The following is a 15,185-nucleotide window of genomic DNA, read 5'->3' on the forward strand; positions in this document are numbered from 1 at the left end:
TGTTGATGATAATATGATAGCGGAAACTTTTCTAAAGAATATGCAATTAAATCCATTTTATACAATATCATCAAGAATAAAGATTTAGGAGAACTCAAATACTTTCTTGGTTTGAAGTTAACTCCTTCCAAATTAGGAATCTTTATCACACAAAGCAAGTATTGCATGGATTTTTTAAATGATACAGGTCTTCTCGGATCAAAACCAACTACTATACCTCTTGATCCTTCAATCAAATTGCACAAGGATTCTATTCTATCAAATCACACTCATGGATAACTTGTTGAACAAGTAACTGTTATAACTTATAACCGAATTAGCCTAACCATCGGAGTTAGCAAGAGCTTTCCCGTCATTTCTAACTAACTAGCTAACTAACTAAGAGCTTTCTCATATTGCTCTATGATTCCTCTATATGAATTCTATCTATCTCAACATAGACAAAAAGGAAAATAACTGAAAAGAAAGAGTATATAACTAAAATTTTGTCCAGATCTGTTTTCTTCCTCAGTACAAACTAATTTGAAGAAATGACAATCAGAATATGGTTTCCCGTCTAGCAGCTTCCATCTCCTATCACAAGGAAACAATGTTGAATTTTTTAAACAAGGAAACAGTGTTGAACTCAACGAGGACCCTTGTTTTCTTTCATATAGATAGAATCAAGGGCAGCCTTTTCAAGTTTCTTTGAAACTAAAGTCAATTTCCTTTTGGCTTCTTTGCAGGTTTGAAACACAGTTGTGAATGATCTAAATAAAGCTGAAATTAGCCACACCATAATCCAAACATCATCAAATTGTTGGTAACTCGTAATAGTTTATAGTAGTTTCATTAAAATCCATCACATGCAATCAAAGAGGGCATTGAATTTGAAGTCATCAGGCCTATACAAAAAAGATTAAAATAGTAGTTCCCAATTGTTTGTGCCATCATATGCAATCTGTAAGGAGAATATTTGATATTCCTTCTCAATTTTTTTAAAGCTAAGTCATATTAATTTGGTCTTATTGGATTTATTTTCACCCTACTTTTCAACCAGAGAAAAAAAGTATATATTAGAATGAATGAAGTTAAAACTAGATTGTTCCAGTTTATTTTTTGTGAGACTAAAAGTTTCATTTACTTTAGTGAAATAACAAACTATGTATCGAATTTTTTGCCACTAACTAGAATGAATCTTCTCACTCAAAAGAACTATAAACAGTTAGCTAATTAATTTATCTACTATGTTTACCAAACAAAATCTCAAAATAAAAAGTTTTCAAATAGATATGTTTGTAAAATTGCATTAAAAAAAGTTTCTAAAATTAATAATCTAAATTTGTTTTTCAACTATTGCATCCTCCATTTGAGTGTTTGAGATCAATCCCTCGATGCATTAAAATTAAAATATATTCAAAGAATTAAAATTTATATATATTATTTTAATCAGTTATCTCTGCGCACAACTGCGGAGACTAATACATCAAATTCGATATGATTGTAATAGATGGTAAAGTAAGTTCTCTCACAAGAGATTTAACATTATTGCATTTTCAAATCTTGATTCGAATTCACAACCCTTGATTAAGTTGGAAGAGACCTCTTATCATCGTATAAGTGCTCTTGGGCCTTATTACACTTCAATAATGTCTCCATAGATTATTTTCTCTCTCATCTTCATCCAATGTAGATTATCACAATGAATTCATAAAATAAGGGTTAAATAAGTTTGTCGTCCATAAAAATACAATGAATTTTGATTTTTGTTCCTTAAAATATAAAACTAGACTACAAAATTTAAATTTTATTATTGTAATCTTTGTCGTATATATTTTATTGAGAAGAAACTAAATTAGCTCATCTAAATTGACATCGGAGATAATCGAACCTGAGATCTCGTGAGTTTATTTACAAATTCATCATTTACAATTTTAGTTATTTTAAATTTGTATTATTGGATGAATTCTATCAATTTAAATAAATGAATGAAGGTATGTTTTAGTAAAAAATATAAAGAATTAAAATATAATAAAGCTAATAAAAAAAAGGTCTACTCCATCTATATTCCTTGATCCAGTCACTCTATTGGGAGTCGTACGCAGTAATAGTTGGAATGATCGGGCTTGTTGAGCAAGAAAGAAAACAACGGCATGACCTTGGTCACCCTCAACAAAAACAAACTTTAGTACCTTTACTCTATTATGTGACTAATCGTAATCGTGATCGTGATCGTGATCGCGAATAGCAGTGGCCTACACACAGTGCACAAATGGCAGTACTACCACTGGTAAAACTAGGAACACTTGTTTTGAGAACAGTATGCAAACCCATCGCCAATAGGTTAAAGAAAGAAGCCGGATACCACCCTAAGTTTCGCAATTTCATCATCAGCATTGCACAGGCCAATCACAGGTTTACCACAAGAATTCAGAGACGCATTTATGGTAAAGCTACTGATGTTCTCATTCGTCCTCTTGATCAAGACAAGGCTGTTCAAGCTGCTGCTGATCTTCTTGGAGAACTCTTCGTCTTTTCTGTAAGTATTCTTCATTTTACTGTTCTTTCTTCTTTTTCTTATTTTGCCATCTACCTGTTTGTTTATTTTACCCTGTGTGTGTGTGTGTTCTGTATTACTATTTTGTTAATCCTTTGCTCAACTATTTATTTATCTTCATAAGTTGTTTCCATGAGTTCTTGTATACAGTCTCATTCTCATTAGTGCTTATGCAAGTAGATAAGCTCAAATAAACTAATCCAAGCATGACCCTTGCATTTGATATTTCTCGCTAATTTGTAAAGGTTGGTAGGATTATGTTTGGCTTTTTACACTTTTAGAGAAGAAATAGAAGACATGAGGAAAAATGTTTCTTAGTATCTAGAATGAAAGGAATCAGAGGCAATGTTGACTTATATACAAATGGAACTAATTCCCTTGTTGAGCCATCACTTTAGTCTAACTAACTGGCCTAGTCAACATGTAACTGCCTTAACGATAAACTAGGCAGACTCCCCAAAGCTAAAGCTGAAAGATGTCTGCAGTTTGATCGCTGCTTGACAGAGGTAGCTGTTTCATCAGCCCTCAAAGAAATTCTCAACGTCTTTAGCGGAAATATCAACGTCTTTCGAAAGCAAATTGAAAGAAACAGATGTTTCAATGATTGTAGCACCCAAAATGCTGAAAGCTTTGTTGTTTTCTTCAGAGAAAGAAGCGTGAGTCATTGCACGACGAAGAAGACTTATGCTCTTGAAAGTGTACCTGATCAGTATGTAATAACACGTTAAAATGAACAAATTAAAAAAAAAAAATCTGAATAAAAGGACAGAAGCAAACCCTAATTGTTTCTGGAGGGTTTCGAGTGCGGATGAAAATGGTGAGAATGAGTGTCCCTGCAGGCAGGCACAAAAGAAAAGGATAGAATAATGAAAACAGTTTCTATTAATGGATTGTTTGGATTTTGGAGTAAAATGTGAGAGAAAGGGGAAAAGGGACCTGAACGATGGTAGCATGGGGGAGGATCGCAATGAGGAAGATGGTGAAGATGATGAAGGTACGACTGGATTGCATTTTGAATGGAGCGCAACGGAACTCTCGTTTTGCTCTTCACTCTCGCAGTCACACTCAAGTTGAAAGCCCTTTTACTTCTCTGAATTCGTTACCACCAAATAACAAAGTGAGTTTTGATGAAAGTGTTTGTTTGGTACCAGAGAAATGGAAGGAGGAGAAGTTTTATATTCTTTTTTTGAGAGAAAGGAGAAGTTTTATACTCTTCTTTAATCTTTATAATAATATAATATAATTCTTCTTCATAGAAAGGGAAGATGATGATTTATGAAATACATGATTTGTTGCTATATGTAAACAACTTTGGCTCATTGGCTGTCACAGTACGATACAACAGGCTTGGTGCAAGCTATCTGTGAATCTTATGAGAAGTAGGTGAGCCACTGCAATTTGCCGGTGGCAGATGCTAACACTCGGTATTTCCACTTTTTGTAATCAAGAATAATAGCATACTGAGAATTTTTCTTCTGTACCATACCGCTTATCAAGATTTCTCTTCTCATCTGTGGTCTTTTTAACAACTAATACGTGTTATTAACTTAATTGTAAATTTAATTTCCTTTTAATTAGGTTGCAGGAGCTGCTGTAATCTATGAGGTGCAGAGAAATGCCAGATCAGAGGCAAGAAAGGAAGAACTACGCAGACAAGAAATACAGGTTGTCTTTTGAGTCTTTCTTCTCATCGTGTACTATCTTTCTACGAGGGTAGATTATGTAGGGGTTTCATTGAAGCAGAGCAAAGTTAGTCTTCTTGCACTCTGTTCATTGGTGGGGGTGGAAGCAGCTGTAGAGGCCAAATTATTCTAAATCCAAAGGCTGTCCTCACTATTTTGTATCTCTGCAGGCAATAAAGACTAGGAGTGAAGAGTTGAGCAGGGAAATTGAACTTCTTGAACAAAAGCTTCATGAGATGGAAAAACTTGCTAGAGGGCGGGGGCTTATTGGATTTTTTAACTTCAGACTCAGCAACGCCGGTGAAGATTTAAAATCAAAATCCAATTGATTGTAGCAGATGTTAAGCATTGCATGCTGATTTTATATAACTTTAGAAGTATAGTTCATAGGTTTGGGAATTGATGCTAATAACGTGTAAGCACACGCATATTACATTTAAATGTGGTGAGGATTAGTCTTAAACACACCCATCCTCAAGAGATAAAAAAATGCAGAACACAAATTTGCCAATGTGTTCTTGTTAAAAAACTTCTTTCTGAACACTAATATCATGTTTGGTTTTCTGTTGAGAATGTGTCAACCACCTTTGGGCAAAAGCTACATGAGAGCAGAACATTCCTGATAGAAGATATTCACAGCTCTCAAGCCTCTAGATAAACTACATTTCTCTCATCTAAAGTTTTGTTTGTCATTCACTTGCTACTGATCACATTTTTCAAATGATTGACAGAAAGTAAATCCCTTATCATTTTTTTTTTAAATTTTGTAATAATTGCTTGAAATTATGTAAATGAAATCAGATATAGTATAGTTTCTTTGACTTGCCTTTTCAACCTATCTTTCGATTTTACAGCCCAATTCAGAAGACAAATCATTTTGCTTCCTGTTATTTACCATTTGATTTTCTTTTCTTTTCTTTTTCGTCTATTGATTTCCTATACTTCCATTGTTTCATAAACAGATACATCAACGTAGTTAATTTCTATTTTGAAATGCACAATTTTTTTTATAGAGAATGCACAATGCACAATATTTTTGTTAAGCAACATATACCTCCAATAATATGATTATCAATATATTTCACTTATTAGACTCGTATTCATATTTCAAAATGTACTATTATGTTAATTTTTTTTAGGGGATTATTATGTTAAATTTTAAAATATAATTTAATCTCATTCACATATTAGTTCGATAGTCTATATTTAAACATATGTCATATTACTTATTAAAAAATGTTAATATAAATAGATTTTTTAAGTAGACTAACGTGCCATACCAAACTTTCGATAAGAGTAGGCTCATATCCAAAAAAGAACCTATGACATGTAACAAACTAAACTTGAGTCTTGAATTTTATTATCAGGTCAAATTTAGATTTTACGAGACTTATCTTAGTTTAGTCTATTATCACTCTTAATATACATAAATTTGATGACTAATTTAGGGAAATTAGAAAGGCTTACTTATTAGATTAGTAATATTAAATTTGTCAATAATTTATAATATTATTTCAAATTTGCGCTTAAATTAAGAGAAAAAGTTTATCTTCTCCATTGATCTTTCTTAATTAATCCTTAAAGGAGAGAAAGTTTATCTTTCCCATTGCAACATTTAATCCCTCAATATTAACTAAGATCTTTTTTTTTTAAGGAAACTATGAAATTATTAAAATCTAAATTAAAAATAAACTATGTGATTTGAAACCTCATTCCTCTAAAAAAAAAAATTAAAACCTCATTATCATAATTTAGCATAAGTGATTGATGTACAATATGCAAGTGTTGTACCATTGTTTCTATTCATAAAAAGATAGGTAAATTGTTGTGAATTGTTTCTATTTTACCAAGATTTAACTAATTTTTTAATTAATAATTTAAGTATTGTAAAGAATGATGCAATAGTTTAAAAATAATAAAAATAGAAGAAAAAATTCAACCATAAATGTATATCCCACTTATATATTTATTGTTATATAAGAAGATAAGATGATAGATAACAAACTTAATTTTGTTTTACTAAAAAAAACTTAATTTTGTTATTATTTGGACCATGATATATTTATTGACTGAGGTGCTCAGGTGGACCATGATATTTATTTATTCGAAAAAACAGAAGATTAGAAAGAAAGAAAAAAATATCAAAACTTGATTTAATCTGAAATTTATAATGAAAAAAAGATATATAAACGTAGTTTTGTGAAGTGAGTGAATCAGAAACCCAATTCCAGAAGTGGTTGCGTCAAATATAAGTTTGAAACGTTACTTCAACAAATCGCGCCGAGGGTAGGGTTCTCATTTCACCGGAACAACCTTCCACCAACCGCCTCAAGGTATATTTTAGTCTGTTACCGATCGATCACTTTTTTTTTTTTTCGCTATAAATTCAATTTTGCTGTAGAAAACCCTAAAATTTCTCAACTAGGTCTATTAATGTTGCGATTATTATTATATTTTGCTTCAATGTGAATGCCTATTTTGTGTGTCTTCGTTCCCGGACTCGTTAAATGACAGTGGAAACTTATCATGATAACAACTAACAAATGAGTTTAAAATCCACTTTCTATGAGTTAGTTATGTCTAATTACGATGGTTGATTTTTTTTTATTTTTTTTTTTTTTTTGAAGGAAGGTATGATGAAAGAAAACTCCGGGGGAAAATATGGATCCTCTTCTCAGAAATCCATGAAAGAGAAGGAGAGACACATGGTGAATAAGATTCAAGGGATTTTCACCAATCTTCAGTCTGCAAGAAAGGAAAGCAGAGCTACTGATATTCTGATCATTGAGGAGCAGATGCATCAGTTGCTTCGAGAGTGGAAGGCAGAACTCGAGTCTCCGGCTACCTCCTTAAATGTATGTCTTTCAATTCTTATACATAGCTCTGATAATATCTGTGTTTATTCCCGTCTTGCAAAGAGATTTGAATTATATGTTGCCATTCTATAGGATGGTAGCCTTGGGTCGTTTCCCGGGGAATTAGCCCAACTGTTGCAAGGATTTGAGGAGAAAGACGATGCCATCAGTCCGTTGACAAAACCTGGGATGTTTAATACTGATTACCATCAAAATAACATTAATGATAGCAATTATGAGTTTTATCAGGAGGTGAGTTTCTTTCACTTGTTCTGGAGAATCTTCTATATATCTTTGCCATTTTTTGTTTTGTTTTGAAATTCACAATGTTAGTATTATGCTGGGATTGGAGATCAAAACCTCAACCTTCTTATCACTCCACTCCTCAACTCCCCCACCCCAGCCACCAAGCCATCCATATATCCCCTATATATATGTGTGCTATATGCGTGACATGCTAATTTGTCCGGTTCTTAATTTGAAGCACCCTAATTATTTTCTTTTCTCGCTCTGAGTTGTATGGCTTTTGATTTTGTTCCTTATATTGTTCTACTATTCTGATTTCCTTTTCTAAATTATGTCACAAACTGGTCTCCGGTTGTACAATTGTGTCTAATTGTAAGCAACAACTCATATTTGCGATATCCATAGTTTAATATATTAATCTAGTTTCTATCATGTGGTGTGCGGTCTTTTAGTTCATTAAGGCAAATCTATGTGACACATTTTTTAACCTTCTTGTTTACGGGGAATTACCATAACCCCACCCAATTCCCAAACCGTATGACTCGAGCTCTGGCCAAGTCATCTGATCTCTTTAGGAAGACATTCAACCTTGTTCTGATTTTTCAGCTCACATTGATTCCAACTTGTTGAAATTCATTGTTGAGGTAAAAGTACTAAAAGAGAACTCTTAGAAAACATTTCTAGTCAGGACTAGTTAACCATTGCTGCTCAGAGTTGTGAATGTTTATCCACTTCACTTAATTAACCACTTGAGTGGTTAGTTGTTCCTAAAATGGAAATATTTAACATAGAACCTAGGGCCTGTCTACTTCCATAGCTTATATATAACTGTTTTCACTTTCATTGAAAATAAGCATTAGAGAATGCATTCTACATTTTTTTCAAATGCAACTTCAATAACAGATTCAGTATTTTCAGAAATATGGAAAATGCCGAAGAACTGTGTTCAATATTCTCGAAAATACATTCTCCATAACTAGCCATATCTGCTCGTTAGTATGATTATTAGCCTTTCATTTGTGCTGTGATTAAATGAAATTTGAGAATGTCATTAGAAAGCAAACAGACCTTTTTTTTTGTTTGTAATTTCTAAAAGAAGTATGTCAGCTGAATATTTCTATCTGTTTAATCATATTCTTGTCTCTACTCATTAATCTTTTGTTATCCTGCTTTTCTTTAAGAGATAACAACTGGCTGCTCCATTCGTGCAGAAATGTTTTGATAATAACCAGTCACTAGGTCATACTTTCGAAGGCTCTGCTTCAACTCCGTTCAGCAGTCCTTTAAATAGCTCAGGCATGGCTCAGTTGGATTTTCATTCATTCGGTTTGAATCAAGATATGGATCACAACGCTGTAGGTCACAGCTCTGATTTAATTGGTCGGCATAAATTTTGTCAGGACCACATCCTCGGGTACAACACAGAAGTAAAAAACTCAGAATCAGCTCAATTTAATCTTGAAGAAGGCTTTGATGAGTATGATCAACTTTTCGGAGATAATTACACCAAAAATTTTGGAGACAATTTTATACCTAATATTCTTCCAAATATCCGCCCTCCACCTTCTGCTTTCCTAGCCCCAAAATGTGCACTGTGGGACTGTTTCAGGCCTGCTCAAGGGTTAGAGCAGTGCCAGGATTACTGTAGTAGTAACCACGAGCTTTTGGCAAAAAGTGAGGATGAGGGCAAGACTCCAATTTTGCGACCTGGTGGCATTGATGTGAAAGACGGTCCTTTGTTTGCTGCTGTTCTTGCAAAGACACTGGGAAAAGAAGTGGGCATCCCTAAGTGTGAAGGTGCTGCTTCAGCGAAAGCCCCTTGGAATGCTTCAGGTTAGTACGCATGTTTATTATTTTTTTGTATCTCACTAATTATATTATTGAAATCTTGCAAATTCTACAACTAGGTTGTCTATATTAAATGTGATATAGAAGAAATTTGTCAATCTATGCTTGTTTCTTTCATCTATTTGGTTGGGTTTAAAGTTTTTATTGTTAGTTGTGTTTTCTTTCTTTTTGCAGAGTTGTTTGACATTTCTCTTCTTGAGGGTGAAACTGTTAGGGAGTGGCTGTTCTTTGACAAGCCTAGAAGGGCATTCGACTCTGGATCTAGGAAACAGAGAAACATCCCTGATTATTGTGGGCGTGGTTGGCATGAATCAAGGAAGCAGGTGATGAAGGAACATGGGGGACAAAAGAGATCATATTACATGGACCCACAGCCTGTTGATTATGTTGAATGGCATTTGTACGAGTATGAAATCAATAACCATGAAGGTTGCTTACCAGAAAAAAATAACCATAATGGTTGCTTATCAACAAAAATTAACCATGGTTGTGCATTATACAGACTAGAATTAAAGCGTGTAGATAAAAAGAAAAGTCCTAAAGTAAAAGTGACTAAGGAATCACTTGCTGATTTACAAAACAAAATGGGAAAGCTAACTGCTGCTGCTCCGTCGCCAGATGATGGAAAATCTGTCAAGGGAAAAACCGAGGCCAAGTCTCAGAATATTGGCCTGCCTGAATATTAAATAAATACTTCATGGGATGGTTTTTGCCAAATGACTGATCGACTTGTATATATTTCAGATTGTGGAAATTTTCAACATTTCTTGGACAAGGTAATGACTGATTATTGTGGTGGTAGGTGTTCATACTCTTTCATGCTGGATTAGTGTATGTTTTAATGTACTTTTAGAACAGCTAAAAGTGATTTTGAAGACTTAAAATTGCTTTCGGTATGTTGGGGGTTTTCGATTAGAATTTGTTTTGCCTTTGAAATTAAGAAGTCTAACAAGTCAGAATTCGTAGCTTTTGCCTCTAAACGTGATTCTATACTCAAACCTACTGTTCAACTTACTTTGACGCTAACCTTTAAGTTAATAATTTACCTATCAATTTTTTGTGAAAAAGAAAATCAAAATCAATTTAATCAAAATTAATTTTTGCCACCGTGTTCTACTTTGATATTGGCATTGTGTGAAGTATTCATATGATAAACATTATGCGCTGCTTGGATTAAAAGTGAAAAATAAGTATTGTTTAAAATAAGTAAGTATTCATATGATATATTGGCATTGTTTTAAAATAAGTATTGTTTAAGGTCAAAGTGAAAAATAATGCCATGAAAGTAGTTTACATAATAAATTATAGGATACAGTTGAAAAAAATAATTATTTCTACATTTGAAAAGTGAAAATGTTTATTAACAAATTTAGTCTTCTAGGATGGTTTCATCCAAGCTTTTGTTCCTGGTTTCTAGATTTACAAGGTGTCACGTATAGTGCTTATTGGCTAATATTTGATACATTAAGCAGTGCATTTCTAAATTGTTCGAATATATAGTAATGTTGTCATAGAGGTTTGTCACAAAATAATTGTTAACACAGCTCATTGTTACTAGTTAACACAATCCATCACAATACTCAATGATTGTGAGAATGAACTAATAAACTAGTATGTATTGTGACCAATAAAGACGAGAGAAAATGAATATTGTTAGAAAATAATTGTAAAAATATCATTACTCTTAATTCATGATGATACCATACAAACATAGAGTTAGTCCTGCATCATATCAAATATAAAATAGACAAATCCAAAACAAACAGACTGCCACGCACTGAAATTAGATGGATAATAACTAAATTAACCTTAACCTTCATAAATATGAATTAATTCTTTTTCTCAACAATCTCTTGAAGCTTCTTGCAGAAATTATCAATATAAGATGACTCAAGATCCTTATTCAGTAACATCTCTCTAATCTTGGCATGATTAGCTCTTACTGTCTTACTAGTTTCATTTTCATCATCCATCACAATGCTCACAGCTTTACAAACACTATCCTTAGTATATAATCCATCTTCATCTTTCTCAACTTCCACACCAACTTTCAAGTTATTTGCCATTATCCTAGCATTCAATATCCGGTCACCAAAATTTGGCAACAAAACCAATTGACACTTATTCACCAATGCTTCAGACAAAGAGCCTGAACCACAATGTGTAATGAAGCACCCCACAGAAGGGTGTTCCAAAATCAATTGTTGTTGAACCCAACCACCATAAACAACACCTCTTCCTTTAATCCTCTCTGCCAATCCTTCTGGTAATGCTTCTTCAATTGTTGCAAAACCAAAAGGAGGTTTCAAAGCTGCAAAAAACGGCATACCAGATAACTCAAGACCAAGAATTAATTCTTGAAATTGGTTTGGTATTAAAGTGCATTCACTTCCAAAACAACAATAAACAACAGAATCTGCTTTGAATCCACCAAGCCAAGTAGCCCACTTTTCATCCAAAACATAATTTGGATTTTCAAGTATCTGTAGCACTGGTCCTGAAGTAAGAACTGATTTATTAAATTGTTTTTGTACGTAATCAAGATAAGGTCCTTCAATCTCTCTGCATGTTCTGTATCCTAATGCATCAGCTTCATTTAAGGCAATAGCTTGTCGATCATAGAAAAGTACATTGCTACCAAAAGTGTTTTTCCTCATAGCAGCCAAAGCTTTTGCTTCATGACTATGAAGCCTGATAGAAGAATCTGGGTAACCATAAGGTGGTTGCATGAGATCAAATTCAGTTAAATTGTTTCCCTGTGAATATCTAGCTGGTGTTAGACTATAACCAACCATGATTGAACTAATAATGCAATAATGAAAAGCTTTGATGCCTAAACGCTTGGTTAAAGATGGAATCCAATGAGTGAAATCATAGAAAACAATTTGAGGTTTGAGATTTGTGAGATGAGTTTCAATGTCAGGTTGAGTAAGGTCCATGGCTGTCATGATGTGTGGATGTAAAGGATAAGGGACATCAGCTGTTGTTTCTGCATTGAGAGGGAGACCTTCAACATGAGGAACTTTGATGGTGATAAAAGTGATTAATTGTGGGTAGAGATTGAATGGTTCTAATTTGGATTGTGCTGATTTAGGTGTGAAAAAGGTGATTTTGTGACCTTTTTTTGCTAGTTTGTTTGCTAGATGAAGGAATGGAGTTTGGTGGCCCATTGCAAACCATGGATACATTGCTATGTGTAAAGGAGATGATGATGCCATAGTGATGATTGCAAACAAAATGATATGAAAAATATGCAGAAGGTAATGATAGTAATGATAAAGAGAAGAAAAAGAAGAAGAGAAAATAAAATGGAAAAGTGACGTAACTTTGAACTTGTAGGAGGCCTTGTGAATGTGATGGTTAATTTGAGAGTGAGTTAAGTCTATAACAATTTTTGAGATAAACCATTAGCCTTTGCTTTATGTAAAAGAAATTGACGAATGCTTTTGAAATAAGCTTCTAAAGTAATAAAATTTTATCAAAATCTGTGTATTTATTGCATTAAAAATCAAAATCTTTTAACTTTTTTTAAAAATAATTTCGTCATTAAATTTTTTTTAAAGAGTATTCGAAGGCATTTGTTATCCGGACAAAAAAATTTAGCCACTATTGTTAAGTAAATTTTGTTGACATTTGCTTAGGTTAAGATCCTCTTCATTTATAAAAAATAAATGAAAGTTATAATTTGAAGAGAAATAAATACAAAAAATAAGTGATGTGTCGTATCACTAAGTAGATCATACCATTATTAATTTATTTTTTTAGTTTTTGTGTCTTTATCTAAATGGAACAAACGGAAATAACTATAAATGAAGAGAATCTTTTGGCATGGCAGACACTTGTTGCATTCCAGCTAATAAATATAGTCCTTTGGCATGGAGTAATTTACAATGGGTCTTTATTAATATTGCTCCATGTGGCATGGAGTATTTTAAGGAGTAGTACTATAACTTAGACTTAAATCTGCTGACCTTGTTTGTATCAAAACAATTCAACAGATGCACGTTGGCACTTGTGTGTAGCAGGACGAGCTCCCACTTAGTTTTTTATTTTCTTGGTACCCTTCCTAGTTCTTATTCATGATTCTCCACCAACGGTCCAACACGTATGTTGTAAATTATTAGGTTTAATTACACTTTTAGTCCTCATGTTTTGACATATTCTTAAAATTGATCCTGTCTCTTTTAAATCGAACAAAATTGTTCCTAAACTATATTTTTGTTGCACTTTTGATCCTAACCCCCATTTTATCCTCCAAAAAAGCCGATGTGTCCAATTTTTTTGATGATGTGGCCAAAATAACTCTTATGGGCAATTCCAACATGGAAAATGACATTGACATGTCATCAAATAATATTTTTTTAATTGAAAAATAATTAAAACATTTCTAAAATTAAAAAAAATATGGAAAATTAAAAATTCATATGAAATAAATTTTGGGTTTTCAACAATAAAACTAAAAACCAAGAATATTCATCTTCTTCATTGTTCTTCATCTTCAACCTAGGATAAAACACATACCCAAAAAAACCATCACATACACATACAAATTACACTAAATCACTCCTTACTAATATTTTTTTTTAACAGCATATTATATAAATGAAAAGTTTCCCACAAAGAAAGTGGGATGAAGCTCAAAGATACAAAAGGGGAATCGGAACCCCTCAAACAAAGGCACGCAAAAATCAAAGGGTTAGAAAACCAAACCCCTAAAATCATTACTTCAATAAACCCAGCTTCCTCATCAACATAACCGTGACAACCGTTTCTCTACCACAAATCAAAAATCCGTTTTCTATACTCACAAATCTGAGAAAAAATTTCAAATTTCTATCAACCCTTTCTCTGTCCTTTCGTTCCTGTCGCTCGTTTTCCATATCTGGGTTCGTCTTGGGTTTTTTATTTTTTAGTTTGATGAAGATAGAAGTTAGAAGCTACTGATGGGTGAAGATTCTGTTGTTGTTGATGTTGGTGTAGAACACACTGCAATTGTTGATAGAGTTGTGGTTGTTAGTTGTTAAAATTGAGTCTTTGTGATTGTTGAAAAGGTTGTTGCTATTGTTGTTGATGATGAAGAATAAATTATTGTTTGTTGTTGTTGAAAGGAGAGGATTTACTTAAGATCTTAAATATGTTGTTGGAATTGTTTTGAGAAAAAGGGACAGGTTTGGACTGGGTGACGGTGCAGGAGTGAGAGTGGAGAGTGTACGTTGGTGTTGCATTTGTGTTGTTGAGAGACAAAATTCATGTTTTGCTCCCTCAAATTGCTTCCCTATGAATAGATTTGAATGATAATGTTTATGGTCAAATTTCTAGGCTCAAACTTAATGATGATGACAGTGAAGAGATTGAGAGAGTTGGTGATTTCTGGGTTTGATTAAAGATTTTAAGAACCCTAATTATTTAATTTATGTTTTAATATTTTTAATTTATGAAATATATTAATTATTTTCCAATTAAAAAAATCGATTTGAAATGTTTTTTGTTTCAATTTCAGAAATGTTTTAATTATTTTTCAATTAAAAAAATAATTGATGACATGTCAATGTCATTTTCCATGTTGGAATTGGCAAAAGTTATGGTGCATAAGTTATTTCCTTATGCACCGTGCATAAACACATCACAACCATCAGATTTCTTTTATTTTGAACAAAAATGATTTTGGCTCACTCTGGGGGTGTAGGAAGCAATTATGTTGGGATTTATGCACGGTGCATAAGGATTTCCTTATGCACCATAACCACATTGCCACATAAATTATTTTGTCCACATCATCAAGAAACTGGACGCATCAGCGTTTTTGGATGTTAAAATAGGGGTTAGGACCAAAAGTGCAACAAAAATATAATTTAGGGACGATTTTGTTCGATTTAAAAGAGACAGAACCAATTCCGTGAGTTGGTCAAAACACGAGGACCAAAAGTGTAATCAAGCCAAATTATTAATAGCATAAAATAATATGAAGAATTAAATTACTACTCCATCCGATCACAATTATAAATAAAAAAAAATATT

At 32.9% G+C, this 15,185-nt stretch overlaps 3 protein-coding genes across 4 annotated transcripts; 2 read left to right on the forward strand and 1 right to left on the reverse strand.

Annotated features, from left to right (window-relative positions):
• Positions 1 to 2,031: 2,031 nt before the first annotated feature.
• LOC11439259 (optic atrophy 3 protein homolog) lies at positions 2,032 to 5,039 on the forward strand. The gene is given in 4 exon segments (XM_003607479.4): positions 2,032 to 2,518; positions 4,115 to 4,201; positions 4,389 to 4,529; positions 4,531 to 5,039. Coding segments are annotated over 4 exon segments (528 nt in total). The 5' UTR covers positions 2,032 to 2,251; the 3' UTR covers positions 4,564 to 5,039.
• Positions 5,040 to 6,375: 1,336 nt separating this feature from the next.
• Positions 6,376 to 10,187, forward strand: LOC11441253 (transcription factor VOZ1). Of its 2 annotated transcripts, none has more exons than XM_024782240.2 (5): positions 6,376 to 6,551; positions 6,846 to 7,073; positions 7,167 to 7,325; positions 8,531 to 9,152; positions 9,342 to 10,187. In XM_024782240.2, the coding sequence occupies exons 2-5, from the start codon at positions 6,852 to 6,854 to the stop codon at positions 9,851 to 9,853; spliced, it is 1,515 nt and encodes a 504-aa protein (XP_024638008.1). In that variant the 5' UTR covers positions 6,376 to 6,551; positions 6,846 to 6,851; the 3' UTR covers positions 9,854 to 10,187. The 2 variants fall into 2 exon arrangements, with proteins under 2 accessions (XP_024638008.1, XP_003607530.2); XM_003607482.4 differs by having other exon boundaries at positions 6,850 to 7,073.
• Positions 10,188 to 10,820: 633 nt separating this feature from the next.
• LOC11441693 (UDP-glycosyltransferase 79B30) lies at positions 10,821 to 12,567 on the reverse strand. The gene has a single exon (XM_003607483.4). The coding sequence runs from the start codon at positions 12,383 to 12,385 to the stop codon at positions 10,997 to 10,999; it is 1,389 nt and encodes a 462-aa protein (XP_003607531.1). The 5' UTR covers positions 12,386 to 12,567; the 3' UTR covers positions 10,821 to 10,996.
• Between the last annotated feature and the right edge of the window lie 2,618 nt (positions 12,568 to 15,185).

The sequence above is a fragment of the Medicago truncatula genome, chromosome 4, assembly GCF_003473485.1.
Source record: "Medicago truncatula cultivar Jemalong A17 chromosome 4, MtrunA17r5.0-ANR, whole genome shotgun sequence".
Classification (NCBI taxonomy): Eukaryota; Viridiplantae; Streptophyta; class Magnoliopsida; order Fabales; family Fabaceae; genus Medicago; species Medicago truncatula.